The sequence below is a fragment of the Zingiber officinale genome, chromosome 11A, assembly GCF_018446385.1.
Source record: "Zingiber officinale cultivar Zhangliang chromosome 11A, Zo_v1.1, whole genome shotgun sequence".
Taxonomy (NCBI): domain Eukaryota; kingdom Viridiplantae; phylum Streptophyta; class Magnoliopsida; order Zingiberales; family Zingiberaceae; genus Zingiber; species Zingiber officinale.
The window spans coordinates 10524172-10539441 of NC_056006.1; the positions used below are offsets into that span (position 1 = coordinate 10524172).

The window sequence follows — 15270 nt, forward strand, 5'->3', positions numbered from 1 at the left end:
GGGGTAGATTCTAAGCTAAGTCCAAATTTTGAAAGACTAATAAGATTGGGATTTTGAAAACATCATTTTTCCTAGAATTTTAAAAGTTAATTTTAACATTAGGCAATTTTGAAAAAAAAAAATTTAAATTAGATGTAGGAAATTTATTTGAAAATCAAGATCTATTCTACCCAACACATATCAAGCAAAATAGAAGACCATAAAAGACTGGTATGCAGAAATAAGCAGAGTAACTGAATTCTTCTAAGCATAAGTACAACTAGACGAGGAAATGAAAGTGTCTGTGTCCAAAATCCATGGGACAATGCATGAGATGAGAGCGTCAAAGAGTAGGGTCATCAGCTGGAGGGTCGTCAGCTGGAGGTGGTGTAAGGGGCTGTTCGGGTGCAGGCTGTCCCTGGCAACGTATCTCACCCCGGAGAGAAGCGAATCCGACAGCTATCTCGGATCGTAGGGATCAGAGGAAGAGATGGCTATCTAGAACGGCCCGTCGCGTCTAAATAGATTGAACCTCTAGACGAGCGAGTTTGCCCTCGACGGAAAGTGGTGCCGAAGTCGAAGGTCCGACTGAAGTGGAAGGCCCGGCGGAGGTGGAAGGTAATGGATCTCCGAAAAACTCCTCGGCTAAGAAGTTGGGCCACTCCTCTCCCTCGCCCGTGACAATGTCGGGCAGTGCATCCTCGGCCTCTGGATCAATCGGAGCAGCGGCTGGCTGTAGTCGACCCTTCCAGGCTAGAATCCCTTCAGCGGTGGCCTCTATACTGGCTAACCGAAGACTACGCTGCCCTAACTCGTCGTATGATGTAAGCGGGATAAGTGTCCCTATGGCTGTGTCTATCCTTAAGTTTGAAAAGATTTGAGTCATGATATGACAGTAGGGCATGTGGACTACTCCAGATGTGATTGTACTAGATGCATGTATAATGTTCTGGAACATATGCAGTGCAATATCTATATCTAAATGTTGACTCAGGACGTACAGAAAGAATGAGTGAGAGGGTCGCATCTTCGAGACGTCCCGAGATGTGATCGGCAAAATGCATGCTGTCAATAGGGGTGGCAATTTTTGACCTGACACGAAAACACGACCCGAACCGAACACGAAAAAATCAGGTTAGGGCTGGGTAGTTTCGGGTTCGGGTCGAAATCGGGTCGACCCATTTGATCCAATTAATAAACAGGTCAGGTTCGGGTCAACCTGAAATGACCCAATTACAACCCGCGAACCCGTTTATAAATAATTATAAATTTAAACTAAAATTACAAATTTTAAAAAGTTAAAAACCCTAAACATAGAGATATGTTATGCTATTGATTGCAATGTTGCTATGGCTTATCATTTATGATATGAATTTTCAATTTGTGTAGATAAATGTTATTTTTAATTTTTAATTAAATATACAAATTTTATTTAATGAATTAGGTCATATTCGGGTCAAATGGGTCAAACAGGTTAAACGGGTCGAACGAGTTAAACGGGTCAAACGGGTTAAACGGGTCAAACGGGTCAGGTTCGGGTCGGGTTCGGGTCAAGTGCAAATAAACAGATCAGGTTCAGATTGAATATTTTGACCCGAATTAATAATCAGGTCGGGTTCAGGTTGTCATTTGCCAACCCGCCAACCTGCCAACCCGAACCTGTCAACCCGAACCTGAACCAAATTGCCACCCCTAGCTGTCAAGACTCTGTACATAACGTAGTCCTGAACCCTAAGAAGAGTGGACAGGAACTCAGTCAGGCCGAATGGTCTCTCCTCCTCGAAAAAATACATATAGATGGTGTCTAATGTGATATGAGAATAGGGATCACCAAATGGTAGATCTCTACTCAGGTAGCATAGGAATGCACATGTAGACTCCCTAAGCTCTAAACTAGTGCGAATCAAGGAGGGAGTAAACTAGAAGTCTGTTCCACCAACTCTAGTAGAATACGTACTATCATCAACATTCTCGAGGTTGTGATAGAACTGTGCACACAAATCCTGGTTTACTGTATTGTTGCAGTAAACCAGTTTCTCTAACTGATAGTGTTCTATCATATGAATTGCGGGGTGACAGTACTGGGCAAAAAATGACCTACCTACGTACCTAGGTTTAATAGATTCAAATGTAAATCTAGCAAAGTCTACCCTATGTCGCTCTGAGGGGAATCTAGGATCCGTAGAAGGGGTCCTAGCCGGTGTAGGATCAGCATGTCTGCGTTTTATGATTTATGCCAACATACAAGAAAAAATAACAAAAACTAGCACTAAAATCATGTAGGAGATGATTAAGAGTAGTTTAGAGTATACCTAGGAGGTATTGTTAGGGGTAGAGGAAGAAGATTTAAGTTGAAGGCGCCTTAGAGGGGAGAAATCACCGGATTTGGAGAAAAATCGGTGGAAAAACTTGAGTCGTGAACGAACAGAAAGTGTTATGTTCATTTATGAAATTAGGGATTTAAGGCACCTTATATGATGCTTAAGGCGCCTTAAGTAGACTTTTGGAGGTACCTCGGAGATCATCTGAGGCGCTTTTAGTTGAGGCGGCGGGAGATTTCCCTCGTGTGGGAGGCGCCTCCGACGGGCGCCTATGTGTCTAACACATTTTTTTAAAAAATTAAACTTAAAAAAAATTAAGTTAATTAAATTTGAAAAATGTTAAGTTAATTAAATTTGAAAAATATTTAAGTTTAATTGGATTTAAAAAATATTTAAGTTAATTAATTTTTGAAAAAATATTTAAGGTAATTGAATTTGAAAAATATTTAAGTTAATTGAATTTTGAAAAATATATTTAAGTTAATTTAATTTTTAAAAATTAATTAAATTTTGAAAAATCTTAAGTTAATTAAATTTTGAAAAATCTTAAGTTAATTAAATTTTGAAAAATATTAAGTTTATTAAAATTTGAAAAGTTAATTAAAATTTTGAAAAAAATTAAGTTAATTAAAATTTGGAAAAATATTAAGTTAATTAAATTTTGAAAGACATTAAGTTAATTAAATTAATTAAAATTTTGAAAAATATTAAGTTAATTAAAATTTTGAAAAATATTAAGTTAATTAAAATTTGAAAGATATTAAGTTTATTAGAATTTTGAAAAATATTAAGTTAATTAAAATTTGAAAAGTTAATTATATTTTGAAAAAATATTAAGTTAATTAAATTTTAAAAAAAATAATTAAATTTATTAAAATTTGAAAAGTTAATTAAATTTTGAAAAATATTAAGTTAATTAAAATTTGAGAAGATATTAAGTTAATTAAATTTTGAAAAAATAATTAAATTTTAAAAAATATTAAGTTAATTAAAATTTGAAAAGTTAATTAAATTTGAAAAAGATATTAAATTTTAAAAAATATTAAGTTAATTAAATTTTGAAAAATATTAAGTTAATTAAATTTTGAAAAATATCAAGTTTTAAAAACTATTTAATTTAATTAAATTTGAAGAATTATTTAAGTTTTAATTAAATTTTAATTTACGTTAATTTAATTTTAATTTTTATTTTCACTTGATTTAATTTTAAGATAAACTTGATTTAATTTTAATTTTAATTTTTACTTGATTTAATTTTAATTTTCACTTGATTTAATTTTAATTTTAATTTTCACTTGATTTAATTTTAATTTTAATTTTAATTTTGTCCTTAGTCATCTCACCCAATCTGGATTTTTCAATCAGGAGACTCTATAATTTTGTGAGATGAATTAGTTTTATTATGAAGTTTGGTTTAACTTTATATTAGATTCAGGTTGACCTTTGAGCTCAACAAATAAGTATTTTTTGGATAAACTTCTGGGGTATGGTGAGTCACTTGAACATCATTAAAGTAACCATGCCTTCGAGGTTTTTCAAATAATTCTATCCGCTGAACTTAGTACAAAACCTTGGTCTAACTAGTTAGGATCCATAAAGGGTAGCTTCGGTCAGTTCCATTTAGCCAAATGCACCAGGTCGAAGTCATATCTTCCTAGACATGCATAGACTAAGCTTCCCTAACGTATTATCATCCAATACTTCACCAATACCATGGGTCAAGTTAAACTTAGCTCTTTTTATTCTAGTCCTAATTACCCTGCCGGGTAGGTTGCGTTCGGTTACCCTATCGGGTAGATTCCTTTTTGGAGGTGCCAGCTATTCTGAAGCCTCCATTATTGATTAGTTATTTGTTAAGATTATTTTTATTTATTTATTAATTAAAATAGTTTTTCTTTTTGCTCCCCCTAGATCATAGCCTCAATAAGGTTTTTCTAGGTAATGTACTTGATCCTTGGGGACCCATGCTTGGACTAGTTTACTATTTGGTCTGTTGACTAAGGATAGATAGGATCTATATTTCTTTTTGGATTTAAAACCTAGTCCAGTTCTATTGTAAACGACTCTTTGAGTCCCAAGAATTAGGTCAAGGTTCTTGGACCCAAAAGAAAACCTTTCTAGGGTCTTCTCCAAATCCTTGACCTGAGTTTTCAGATTAAAATTTTCTTCCTCAAGCTTTTGGACTTGAATTGAATTTCTAGTGTGAACTGGGTCAGGCAAGGTTATGGAGTTAGTCACTTCTTTAAGGAGTGTTACCTCCTTTAGAAGCGACTTAATTCGAACTTTCGACTTAGCTACTTTATGCATTAAATAATTGATTAAACTATATAAACGACATTTACTTACAGAGGGGTTTGGCCTTTCAGAAACGGATCCGGATCCGTGGCTTCTCTCGGACTCGGCTTCCGATTCGTCCTCGCTTCTGGTGTAATCTCGGGCTGTCAATGCGAGGAAGCTTGCCTGCTCGACTTCTTCATCGTCGGATTCCTCGGAAGAAGATTCGTCCCAAGTTGCCTTCAGAGTCTTCTTCCTTCTTGGTTTCTTTGGATCCTTTTGGTTCGGGCAGTTCGCCTTGATGTGCCCTTTTGATTGCACCTGTAGCAAGTCACCTCGAACTTGACATTTGAGCCTGATTGAGCTTCTTTGGTCTGGATGGCCTTTTTGACATCCTTTTTGTTGAAGCCCTTCTTTTTGTAGAGTTTTTTCATCAGGTTGACGAATTCGCTTGTGATATTGTCGTCGTCTTTTGAATCTTGTTCCTCTTCTGATTCTTGTTCGGTTCTATGCTTTGATTTTGACTCGCGTGCTCTTCTTGTACCTGCAATCAAAGCCAACCCTTTCTCGGCCAGACGTGAGTTAGTCTATTCATGAAGCTCAAACTTAGAAAACAACTCATCTAATTTAATAGTAGAGAGGTCCTTAGAAACCTTGTAGGCATCTACCATGGATGCCCACAAGATGTTCCTCGGAAAGGCGTTTAAGAAGTACCTTATGATGTCCCGGTTATCTACCTTCTGTCCGATCGCATGGAGTCCATTTAGTAGTTCTTGAATTCGAGCGTGGAGCTGGCTAGCCGTTTCACCTTCCTGCATTTTTAAGTTATATAATTTATTGAATAACAAATCTCGCTTACTTACTTTGGTATCAGAGGTCCCTTCGTGAAGCTCGATCAGCTTCTCCCATAGCTCCTTGGCGATTGAGAATGGACCGACACAGTTTAGCTCTTCCTTTGTTAGTCCGCACTGGAGGGTACAAGTTGCTCTAGCATTTGCCTCCACCTTCTTGATTAATGCTGGTTCCTAGTCCTCGCAGGGTGTAGGTTTGCCGTCTTTATCAGTTGGTAGTTCCAAACCAGTCTTGATGATCATCCATGTCTCAAACTGGATCTTCAGGAAGTTCTCCATTCTACCTTTCCAGTAACCGAAGTCCTCTCCGGTGAAGAGCGGGGGGCGGGTAGTGCTATAACCCTCTTGTTGAGCCATTGATATCTTGCACGACAAAAACAATAAAATCTATTCCAAGACTTGGTCTTGAATTAGTAGTGCTAGAATAAATAAAAAATGAACTCGAGTGGTGTTGCACCAGCCTCGAGCAAAACCGATTCAAATGAGAAATAGATCGGAATATAGTAATTATACTAATTCTGGTCGACTCTGAAAAACTGAAAATATCATGAAAAAATTGCTTGATTGGTGGTTGCACCAAATCGAAGCGACCCCGCTCTGATACCAATTGTTGGATCGAAAGCGCTAGAGAGGGGGGGGGGTGAATAGCGCTCTTGACTTTCACTCGTTTCGTATTCGGAAATCGTTCGAGATTTTAAGCAGCAGAAATAAAACAACAGAAGAACAATCACACAGAACGACCCAAGAATTTACTTGGTTCAGAGCTTAGGACGACTCCTACTCCAAGGCCCGCGATCATTGATCGCTTACTGTGGGCAACAACTATATCGCGCAAAATGTTTACAAATATGTATTACAATAAGTGCAATAATAAAACTTTATACCGACGACAATAATCAGAATCTCGGAGCTTCGGGTCATCGGGGACTTGTAACAGCACTTCTGGGCGTATTTTGGAGCAGCACGTTGATGAAAGATCGCGTTTTTTTTATTGTTCAAGGAGCTGCTCGAAGTCCTCTTTTATACAGTGCTGGAGGTACCTCCAATACCATCCAAGGCGCCTCCAGGCCTCCGAGTCAACCGCATGGATCACTGCTGAACTCATCGCACCTTATCAGCTTGAAGGTGCCTCCATGGCCGTCCAAGGCGCCTCCAATCCCTGGTCCAAGGTGCCTTCAGTCCCCATGAAGGCGCCTCCAGCTCCTCTGGACAACTGGCTTCGGCTTGCACCCGAGGCGCCTCCAAGCTCCATGGAGGCGCCTCGGACACTGTTCATCCGAGGTATAAGTTGCTTCTTTGTTTCTCCAAAACGTGTTAGTCCCAAACACATACCCTGCAAAACAAAGTTAGCACAGAATAGATATACTAAATGAAATATCGACAGTCAACGGACTGTCCGGGTCTGACTTCGGATTTCCAACCGGAAACCCTAGGTCGACCCGACGCCTACTGTTCTCTCTACGGGGAACGCACCCTCACCTACTCCCCTCAGGAGAGATTACCTGATGCTAGTCCGGTCCTTTAGATCGACTGGACTTTCTGCCAAGGGTTACCACCCTCTAGGACCTAGGGTTACCACCCCCTAGGGTTTTTCTCCACCTAAGGTTACCTCCCCCTAGGACCTAAGGTTACCCTCCCCCCCTTAGGATTTTCCTCCACCTAGGGTTACCACTCCTAGGACCTAAGGTTATCACCCCTTAGGATTTTTCTACAACCTAGGGTTACCACCCCCTAAGACCTAGGGTTACCACCCCCTAGGGTTTTCACATGCCTAACCATAGTTAGGACTTTCCTGCAATCTCATTTAAGTACATTAGATAACAAGGAATCTTAACTTTGGATTCTTTTGCCATTATCAAAACTTAGGTTCGATCGTCGGATGCTTCCCACACCAACAGATTGTAGCTGAACAAGCAGCAATGTATTCGACAAACCAGGGAAGAACGATGCATGACTGAAATTCGAGATATTTTCATGAACACTTGAAACCTAGACACAAAATCTAACAAAAATAATATAATGATTTGAACAAGCACTAACATTGTCTGATGTTGCTAGAGACTGAGTTGCCCAAGTGGAGAAATGAGAAGGAGAGACGAAGGGTCCTCTCATTTCTTCGATCCTCGAATCCCAACGACTGCGAAAATGGCACAGGTAAGAGCAGCTGAGAAAGATGACGTTGAGGGTTTTGTTTGACTTTTAGGGTTTTTAGAAAGGATAAAATAAGAATTTTATAGGGTGTATTTAGAAAGAATTATGATAAAATATTTTTTTGATGGACGTATTTAGAAAATGGGGTTTGTTTAGTAATTGATGAGGTGTGAATAGCTCCACCCATAAAAAAATAGAAGAAAGAAATAATGATTTGTACCATTTAATTTCACATATTTAATATCAAAAGGAGTAAATTAAAGATTTGTCTAGTTTAATTTGTAATACAAAAACACATTTCTTAATTTTGAAGACTGGCGTTTGGTTCTCTCCTAGGAATCGGAATGAGAATGGATATCATAGTATTGTGAAATGGGAATAAGTATGAGTTTGGGTATCATTCTTAAAAATAATATTTGGTTAGTTGAATATTTCAATCGGAATGAACCTAAATTTCCTTTTTTACCCTTAGAGGAAAATAAGAGAAAAAAATTAGATGGAAGATAAAGTTGAATTTGAGAGAAACATATGATGAGAGAGAATGATGAGAGAGAAAGTATGATGAGAGAGAAAGTGTGATGGGAAAAAATGAAGAGAAAGAAAGTGTGATGAGAGAAAATGAGGAGATAGAGCGTGATAGGAGAGATTGAGAAGAGAAAAAGTATGATAAGAGTGAAAGTGTGTTGAGAGAGAAAGAGTGATGAGAAAATGAAGAGAGAGAAAGTGTGATGAGAGAAAATGAGAGATTGAGGAGAGAAAGTATGATGAAAAATGTGATGAGAGAGAAAGTTGATGGGAAAAAAAGAATAGAGGGAAAGTGTGATGAGAGAAAATAAGGAGAGAGAGTGTGATGGAAGAGAAAGAAGAGAGAGAAAATATGGAGAGAGAGAGAGAGTATGGTAAGAGAGATTGAGGAGAGAGAAAGTATGATGAAAATGAGGAGAGAATGAAGAGAGAGAGAATAATGAGAGAGAATATAGAGAGAAAATAATAAAGAATATGTGATGACAGAGAATAAAGAGAGAGAAAGTATGGTGAAAGAGAAAATATGGTGATAGACTGAGGACAGAGAAAGTATGATGAGAGAGAACAAGAAGAGAGAGTGGAATGAAAGAAAAATTGAACAAATATACTAAGAGTATTTTCGTCCAAAACTTAATTCTTATTTTCATTCCATCAAAACCCAAGAGAGGGGGTGGATTTCATCCATACCCAAGTTTTTTAGTTTCAATCCAAAATCTTGATTTCATTCCCATCAATCAAACATAAGATTTGAGAATGAATCCATTCCCTCATTCCCAAACTTCTAAACCAAATGTCACCTAAAATATCTTTTTTTTTCCTTTTTTAGGGTAGCATAAACAAGTAAATAGGGCCTAAACCCAAGTAGTTCTCTTGTCATTGATAGTCTCATTTTAGTACCTGGAATTTATTTATATGCAGCATTTAGCTTCAAATATGAAGTGCGGCCTGCCTAGAGTAATGAAGTTAATTAAAGGCATTAAATTGAAGTTGTCGTAACCTCAACTTTTGTCGTCTTCCTCGATTATGAGCAAAACGGTGGCACCGGGGACGAGTAGGATCGCTCCTCATCCTCTCAATCTCTCTCCCGCGGTTTCACTCCTCTCCCGCCCATTTCTCTCTGTTGCATCTCGATTGCTTGATCCATAGCCATGCCGTCGGGGCCGAGGAAGCGAAGAGCCGCCAGGCGCAAAAAGGGGATGGAGAATTCGGCGACCCTCCTCCCTTCCGATCCTTCTAAAGGTACCTTTTTTTTTTTTTTTCCTCCGGTTGAGTTTCTTTTCTCTCTTTTTTCTTCGTTTTGTGGTTTTCGACCACAATTTCTTCAGATGGCGAGCAGCACGAGGATCTGATGCTGCACGAGAGCAGAGAGAGCGAAAGAGAGTCCCCTCTATATTCCTCTGCCCCATCATCGCCATTTGTCGAGAGCCGACCCACTCGATCCTTGAACCATTGGTTTGGATCTGAAGCTGTCGATTGTGCGGCGGAGAGTTCGCAGAATGACCTAAAAGCAGCGGACTTGGTCCAGCAAGATGAGCAGGATGTTGCTTTCGCAGTAACGGAAGTTGCTTTACTGCCCACAGATGCATCGGATGCTAAATCAGAATTATTTGCCCAATCTGAGAAGGAATATAGGAAATCTTTCGAGGAATCAACTATTTCTATTGAAAAGATTGTTTCTTTGTCCGAGGAGAGGAGCCAAGGTAAATCAGATGAATTTGTCGAATCTGATAAGGAAGATAAGAAACCCTCTGAGAAATCGGCTATTTCTGTCAAAGACATTACTGCTTTGCCCGAGGAGAGTAGCCAAATCAGTGAGGTAGCTGCTAATGTTCTTGAGAAGGTTTCAGGTGATCAGAGATTAAAAGGAGCACAACCCCATGATGCTAATGGGATCGTCAAACAAGATGGTGGGACTAGTGAACCTTGTCAGGTTGCTAGAGGAGAGAAGACATTGCCGGCAGCCGAGGTGCTAAAATTAGACTCTTGTAGCACTCCTCTTATTGGAATGAATGTACTGATTAGGCAATATCGATTTATGCAGGCCTTACACCATGCTCCTCTGGTCATTCACCATACGAAGTGGTGGAATTGTTGTGGGCTGCTTAATTTGATCAGGGGCCGTGATATATAAGTTTAGGTATCCTATTAACCTCAGAGGTAAGTTTTGGTTAATTTCTGCCTCTTGCCTTGGTTAACTATTTCAGAAAAATCTAAGATTGAACAAAAACTTAATAGAGGCTTTACTTTTGTTTTGCTTAGAAAATTGAAGCTAAAATCTAGAAAATGGTCAGGATATTATAGTTTTGTTGGAATTCTGTGAGATCATGATCTACTCATTTATTACTTTCCATAACTACAAAAATGAGAGTTATCTTGATAGACAAACTCCATTTTTATTTTAAAAATATCTCATATACCTCTGGACATCTGAAAAGTTTGTATATTCTTTAATCAAGAATTGAGGCACCATTTTTGTTAACTTCAAAGTATGCCTTTCTTTTACTATGTATTCAATGTCCATTAAATGATGATTTATATAGAGTTTATAGTGCACTGGTTAAATCTTTGATGAGTATATCAATAAATATTAGTGGTTTTTGATAATTTTAGCATGTTGATATGCTCCTGGAAATAATACAGAGAGCTTTAGTTATTCGGATGCCATGGCTGCACCCCTATGCCCTTCTTTTATCAACATTCAGATTTGTTCTGGTTTCTTATGAGTCAATGTTTGTACCACTGAGGTCCCATTTTTTATTAAATTTACTGTCTCGTTTCTCCAACCAATTTTGCAAAAATTTTACTTTTGAAAATCTCAATTTTGTAACCAGACTTCAAAGATCCTTTAAGTTTGTGCCTCTTGTTAAATTACATTAGGTAGGATCAGTTTCAAATGGTGTCCACAACCATGTTGCCAGCAGATTGAAGATGGGGTTAAATCAAAATGAAAAAGGAGCTGATTCAAATTGTTTGCATTATAACATTTGATCATAGTTGACATAATTGACTTTATCAAAAAGTGCAAATTGAACAAAAGATTAAAAGTTTGAAGAGAGCAAAGCACCAGGTTGTAATAAGAACAGAGCTTAATAAGTAAATTTCTCTTGAGAACTATTTGTTTCTTGTACTTCATTGATTTGGTTTATTCGTGTGCATTAAATCCTTATTGATATTTTAATGCATGTCTTCACAAGTCATCTTTTTTACTATTCTATATATTATGGCTTATTTTAGTTTCCTTTCTTTCTCTTGTACGTCTCTCATGTTTTGGTAATGCTGGTGCAGACACCGTTTGTCTTTCATGATGATTACCCTAATAAAGCTTCTCAAAATATCATTGTCGTCATCGTCCTCCGCTTGAGTATCTTAACTATGAAAGTCCAGGAGTAATAATTTTGCTGCTTCATTATAAAGCAGAGTAGTAGCATTGTTCAATCTTGGTTCCTAGCAAATCTCTTTGTTCTCCTTTTGGCTTTAGCCATCAATCTACTAGACTTGATTTTATAAAGAATAGTTTGCATTATTTGGCTTCTTCACCATAAACTGCAGTAATGGCATCTATTCTGATAGTGCAGTAGCTTCAGTAATGTTATATTTGCTGATGCCTTCAGTAGCTTGGTCAGTTTTGTTTGTGTGGCGTTCAGTTGTAGCTGCAGTGAGAATTGTACACGATGTGAAAAGAGTCCAAGTAAACTTGGATAGTTATGTTGGTATCTCTAGGCATTTTTGAACTTTAAGGTTCACCTGAGAAGTAGGACATGATCATACTACCTCGTGGCTATTGGATCGGGTTGCATATGAGAGAGGGGGTGAATCATGTGGTTTTGAAAACTTATTTCTTTTTGAAATCTAAGTACGCAACGGAAAATTGAGAAGAAAAAGAACACAATAAAACACAATCCGTTTTACTTAGTTTGGAGCCTTCGACGACTCCTACTCTAAGATCCAAGTTTCGTGGACCTATCGATAGATAATCCACTAAAATTTCTCTTCCGGTACCTCCGGAAGAGGTAATTGATAGAAAGAAAATTAGAATAAGTGCAACACCCTGCACTTGTTCTTTTGCAATAATTAATTACAAAAAACTATAGGACCGTTGGGCCGGCTAGGAGGGGGTTGTTGGATAGTCCTGTAGAATAAAACAAACAACCCTTCCTCGAACTCTTTAAGCTAACACTTGCATAAATAAACTAAGCGGTAAATTAAAAGCATAAAGAAAAAGCGAGGCACCAGATGTTTACTTGGTTACAACCGATGTTGTTGTTAATCCAAGGAAGATTAAGCTCAATAAAACTCCTTCAGGCGGAGAAGCCTCTTACAATGTTGAAGCGCAGAAAATAGAAGCTTAGACTAAAAGAGAGCGTGCAAGCACTGGATTTACAATCAGTGAGTTCGTTTAAAAGCTTCTGGACCAAGGTTATATTTATAGCCTTGGTCGGAGCGCTTGGAAGGGTTCCGGGCGCCCTGGGGGGATAAAACTTTATCCCCCAACGTCCAGAACGCAAAAGATGCGTTCTGCTCAAACTTCACGTTCCGGGCGGCCCGGACAGTTCCGGGCGGCCCGGACCAAAAAGTCAACTCTGGTTGACTTTTGCGTTCGGGACCTCTGCTCCGTTTCAGTCCCGCCTCGGTCCGGGTCTTCCGTTCCGGATCCGCTTACTTGGGTGATCTCTGCCATCCGGAATAGGGTTCACCCGAACCCAACTTCCGGTCTTCTCGAGCAGCCTTCCGCTCCGGCTTCTCGTCCCTCGGAATCGCTGCGTGTTTTCTTCTCGTCCACCAGCGTACTCATCCGCAGTCTTCGTCCCTCGGTCGCACCCTGTGCCGACCTTCTCGCTAGCTGCGTCTCTTGCTCCCCGAGCAATCTTCCGCTCCGGCTTTCGTCCCTCAGAACCACCACACGCTTTCTTCTCGTCCACCGGGGTACTCTTCCGCAGCACCTCGTCCCTCGGACTGTCGTCCTTCTCGCTAGCTGCGTTTTCCGCTCGAGTACCTGTGCTCCTAAGTTCCTGCACACTTAGACACAAGGTTAAATACAACGCAGGACCTAACTTAACTTGTTGTTCACACCAAAACAACCTTGGGGTTCCAACAATCTCCCCCTTTTTGGTGTGATCAACGCAAGTTAAGCTAGGGTCAAAAATAAATATGAAAAATTAAACAATGTTCAATTTTCAATTTTCAATAACGTGCAACATGATAGAAAAAATGAATTCTACCTCCCCCTAGACTTATACTTTTCCTCTTCTCCCCCTTTGATCACAATAAAAATGGGGTTTGAGAAAAAAAAAACAATCTAAGGGTTTGACACTTAGAAAGATTATAGAAATCTATTTCAATGATTTTTCCAAGTTAAGGAAAAAGATTTCTAAGTCAAAGAATAACTTTTAAAAAATTTCTAAGTTTTCACCAAAAAAAACTTTCTAAGCTCAAAAGTTTATGCAAGAAAATTTAGGAAGATTGATAACATTAAAAGAATTTTCTATGCATTTATTTATTTTAATACTTATATCAAAAAGTTTTAAATTTCCATTTCAATTTATTAGAACTTCTTAAATCACACTTTTTCAAATTTAAAGCCACAAATATTAAACGTGCAAAAAATTGTATCATGTTAATTTCTATAATTTTTTGAATTTCTACTTCACAAAAATATTTCAATGGCATAAACTTGATAAAATTTTTCGACAATCTAATTTGTAAAAATTCTTTCGGCAATGTGCAAAATTCGTTTGAAAGAATATTTTGTGATAAAAATTCTAATTTGCAGGAATTTATTAATAAAAAATTTCTTAATCCGAAACACTTTTTCGATGACTCAATTTCTAAATCGCAAAACTCTTTCGAGAAAGTAATTTGTAATTCGAAAAAATATTCGAAGAAAGTTTTCGACAACACTTCTAATTTGCATAATTCTTTCGAATAAATGTTTTACAATTTACAAAAGTTTTTTGATAAAATTTCTAACTTCCAAAATTCTTTAAATAATATTTTTGATTTGCAAGACAGGTTTGACAATTGATTTTCTAATTCGAAAAATTCAATCGATGATTCAATTTCTGATTCGAAAGACTCCTTAGGCAATTTTTCGATTGAATCATTTAATTGATCAGAGGTTCGAGTCCATACCTTACTTACCTTGTCGGTCATTGGTTCTCCCCCTGTTGAATTGCTTTCTTCCGAAGTTTCTCCCCCTTCAACGATGCTCAGTGAAGAAGGGTTTTCTGTGTCCTCGAGATGTACTTCGGTTGTTGGGGCTATTGCGGACTCTTCAGATGACGGATCGGTGTTGGAGTTAGCCTCGACTTGTTCTTCGTAGAGTTTTAAGAACTTTTCCCAAAGTTCTTTTGCGCTGTTGTATTCGCCAACTCTATCAAAATCTTCATTTGGTATTGCGGTTAGAATGTGAAACTCTGCCCGACCGTTTTCCATTGACTCGTCACGCTGCTTCTCGTTCCAGAGGCGTAGATCGAGTTCTTCTCCATTCGCTGTCTTTGGTGCTTCATAACCTGTTTTCATTATTAGAGAAATACCAATATCAGAGTTAAGAAATACCGTCATTTGTTGTTTCCAAGAAGCAAGCTCCCCCTCGAATGCTAGTGGGTAGTTGCTAGCTCCAGCCATTGTTATGTTGCTTCAGACGACGGTTAGTCCTTCTGAGGCGTACTCGGCTCTGATACCACTTGTAGGACCGTTGGGCCGGCTAGGAGGGGGTTGTTGGATAGTCCTGTAGAATAAAACAAACAACCCTTCCTCGAACTCTTTAAGCTAACACTTGTAAAATGAATAAACTAAGCGGTAAATTAAAAGCATAAAGAAAAAGCGAGGCACCAGATGTTTACTTGGTTACAACCGATGTGGTTGTTAATCCAAGGAAGATTAAGCTCAATAAAACTCCTTCAGGCGGAGAAGCCTCTTACAATGTTGAAGCGCAGAAAATAGAAGCTTAGACTAAAAGAGAGCGTGCAAGCACTGGATTTACAATCAGTGAGTTCGTTTAAAAACTTCTGGACCAAGGCTATATTTATAGCCTTGGTCGGGGCGCCTGGAAGGGTTCCGGGCGCCCTGGGGGGATAAAACTTTATCCCCCAACGTCCAGAACGCAAAAGATGCGTTCTGGTCAAACTTCACGTTCCGAGCGCCCCGGACTGTTCCGGGCGCCCCGGGCT

The 15270-nt window shown here is 38.4% G+C and overlaps 1 protein-coding gene across 3 annotated transcripts; it reads left to right on the top strand.

The window, feature by feature from the left end:
- Positions 1-9114: 9114 nt before the first annotated feature.
- LOC122030944 lies at positions 9115-11624 on the top strand. Of its 3 annotated transcripts, none has more exons than XM_042589985.1 (4): positions 9115-9340; positions 9427-10067; positions 10143-10258; positions 11387-11624. In XM_042589985.1, exons 1-3 carry the CDS (start codon positions 9250-9252, stop codon positions 10230-10232), a joined length of 822 nt encoding a protein of 273 aa, XP_042445919.1. In that variant the 5' UTR covers positions 9115-9249; the 3' UTR covers positions 10233-10258; positions 11387-11624. The 3 variants fall into 3 exon arrangements, with proteins under 3 accessions (XP_042445919.1, XP_042445920.1, XP_042445921.1); XM_042589986.1 differs by lacking the exon at positions 11387-11624 and adding an exon at positions 10979-11215; XM_042589987.1 differs by lacking the exon at positions 11387-11624 and adding an exon at positions 10979-11215 and having other exon boundaries at positions 10143-10238.
- Positions 11625-15270: the final 3646 nt, after the last annotated feature.

What these genes read in the sequence shown, in the direction of transcription:
- LOC122030944 (XM_042589985.1), top strand. Translation starts at nt 9,250, where the DNA reads ATGCCGTCGGGGCCGAGGAAGCGAAGAGCCGCCAGGCGCAAAAAGGGG. An exon ending in CCCTTCCGATCCTTCTAAAG is followed by an intron (nt 9,341 to 9,426) that starts GTACCTTTTTTT and finishes CAATTTCTTCAG; the next exon opens with ATGGCGAGCAGCACGAGGAT. An exon ending in AGACATTGCCGGCAGCCGAG is followed by an intron (nt 10,068 to 10,142) that starts GTGCTAAAATTA and finishes CGATTTATGCAG; the next exon opens with GCCTTACACCATGCTCCTCT.